Genomic DNA, 2349 nt, shown 5'->3' with positions numbered 1-2349 from the left:
ATTTGTTTTAATCTCCCGGCCTGTATTGATGTTGATCGGAAAAATTTGTATAATATTTGTATTTTGTCTCCTGAAGTGTTCCCTCATTTCTTGAGGGACGGAGGGAGGGAGAGAGAGAGAGAGAGAGAGAGAGAGAGAGAGAGAGAGAGAGAGAGAGAGAGAGAGAGAGAGAGAGAGAGAGAGAGAGAGAGAGAGAGAGAGAGAGAGAGAGAGTATTTTTACATGCTCCTATACCACTACGGTTTCGGGCATATACCTATATATATACGAAATCTATCTTTGTTTACAGGCGTTCGCCCATACCAGTGTTCCCAGTGCAAGAAGGCGTTTACACAGCGCTGCTCGCTCGAGTCTCACTGCCAGAAGGTTCACGAGATGAAGCTGAGTTTCGGCTACAAGGAGCGGCGCAGCAAGCTGTACGTGTGTGAGGAGGACGGCCACGCCACGGCGGACCCGGCCGAGCACTACCTACACCTGAAGAACCTGCACCCGACCAGCCCCGTCCTCCTCAAGTTCTACGACAAGAGACAGTTCAAGTTCAAGGAAAAGGATATCTCGACTCTGGTGTTCGGGTCGAAAGGGAACCTTCCAGTGTCTTCTAATAACTGACTTGTGAGATTATATTTCACAGTTTAAGTTCAACGAGGACGATATCTTCCAGTGTAATCTAATAACTAACATCTGAGATTCTGTTTCACAGCTTAAATTAAAAGAGAATAATGTCTTGACTTTGGTGTTTGGTTCGGGTCGAAAGGAAACCGTTCAGTATCTTCTAATAACTGACATCTGAGATTTTATTTAACAGTTTTAAGTTCAAGGAGAACGATATCTGAACGGTGGTGTTTGGGGCGAAAGAGAATCTTCCAGTTTCTTTTAATAACTGACATGTGACATTCTGTTTCACAAGAGACAGTTTAAGTTCAAGGAAAAAGATGTCTCGACTCTGGTGTTTCGGTCGAAAGAGATTCTTCCAGTTTCTTCTAATAACTGACATCTGAGATTCTATTTCACAGATTCAATTCAAGGAGTAGGATATCTCCACTCTGGTGTTTGGGTCAAAAGAGAACCTTTCACTATCTTCTAATAACCGACATCTGAAATTCCATTCCACAAGAAATAATTCAAATTCAAGGGGTAAAAAAGACACCTCTGTTTTGGAGCGAAAGGCACAATCATTCTGTACCCACTAAAAACTGATGAGTTCTATTAAAAAAAAATAATAATAATAATTCAAGGAAAAATACCTGTCAGATCTAGTATCTGGGTCGAAAGGGAACCTTTTCGAATCTTCCAATAACTAATATCCTAGGAACGTTTCATTTCCGCTGATGCCTGTCACAGTGACGCACTACTCCAGTGATCTCCAAAGGGCAATTAACAGTTAAACAAATATTAAAGTCACACTAGGTGACCTATATAATATAAGGAACAGCTTCTAGTTCAGCTGACTCATCAATTTCAAACGTGAAGTTACGAAACGCTCTTTGGTATAGTTTGTGTTTAACGATAATTTAGTATGCTAAATGGCGCGCTTATCTCTCTGTCTCTGTATGTCTATCAGTATGTATGTATATCTGACCTTCTCTGTATGTCTCTTTTTTGCCATTCTCTGACTTGCACCTCGTTTCTCAGTGACATCTTAGTTAACTTCCAACGAAGCCCTACGCGAAGAAAAGAACAGTACGATAGTATTTCAAACAGAACACTTGTGTGGGTTTTTTTTTAAATTGAGAGTATGTAACGGCTAACTATACTGAACACCAGAGTTATGGCTAGTTTTCATTAAAATAGGATTACTTGATGACAAACGTTCATTTCTTAGAGATGATGAATTGGAATATAAGCCAGAATATGTGTTGACCCTTTCTTGAAATACAAAATTTAATGTTGCAGATGAAAAAGTGTATTCGCGTTCCGTTTGGTGGTCAGTATCTGTGCTTCTTTGGGTTTCACAATATGATTGTGTTTTCCATATGGGACAAGCTTCGATTCACATAGAGCTTTTTCTTGTTTGTTTTAACATTGTTTGTATTATACTGTTATTGCTCAAACGTGTTAGGTCTCCCGACAGATTTGTTAATTTTTCATGTTGATTTATATGTTGTTTTACAATATTTGTTTTTCTTCTTCTGTTTTTTTGTTTTGTTTAAAGTGCTCAAATACTCGAGAATAGTAAATACTCAAGAAAAACAACAAGTAGATGTAGACTTTAATATGTAGTCGGTGATAAAAAAGAAAGAGAAGAAGATTCAATCCTTATTACGTTATTTGTGGTTTCATAAAATAGACATTGCTTTGTGTAATGCATATCTGCCAGATCACCTAAAACTAGCTTCATGTGGCCCTATC

At 38.7% G+C, this 2349-nt stretch overlaps 1 protein-coding gene across 1 annotated transcript in view; it reads left to right on the top strand.

The window, feature by feature from the left end:
- Window positions 1–2114, top strand: part of LOC121376206 (early growth response protein 1-B-like) — a 25351-nt gene extending 23237 nt beyond the window's left edge. Inside the window, exon 5 of the mRNA XM_041504024.1 lies at window positions 290–2114. Within this exon, the coding sequence (XP_041359958.1) occupies window positions 290–609 (320 nt within the window). The 3' untranslated portion in view covers window positions 610–2114. The remainder of the gene's footprint in view (window positions 1–289) is intronic.
- The last annotated feature ends 235 nt before the right edge of the window (window positions 2115–2349 follow it).

Source organism: Gigantopelta aegis, chromosome 6 (assembly GCF_016097555.1).
Source record: "Gigantopelta aegis isolate Gae_Host chromosome 6, Gae_host_genome, whole genome shotgun sequence".
NCBI lineage: Eukaryota > Metazoa > Mollusca > Gastropoda > Neomphalida > Peltospiridae > Gigantopelta > Gigantopelta aegis.
This window is presented reverse-complemented; position numbering and strand designations above follow the sequence as displayed.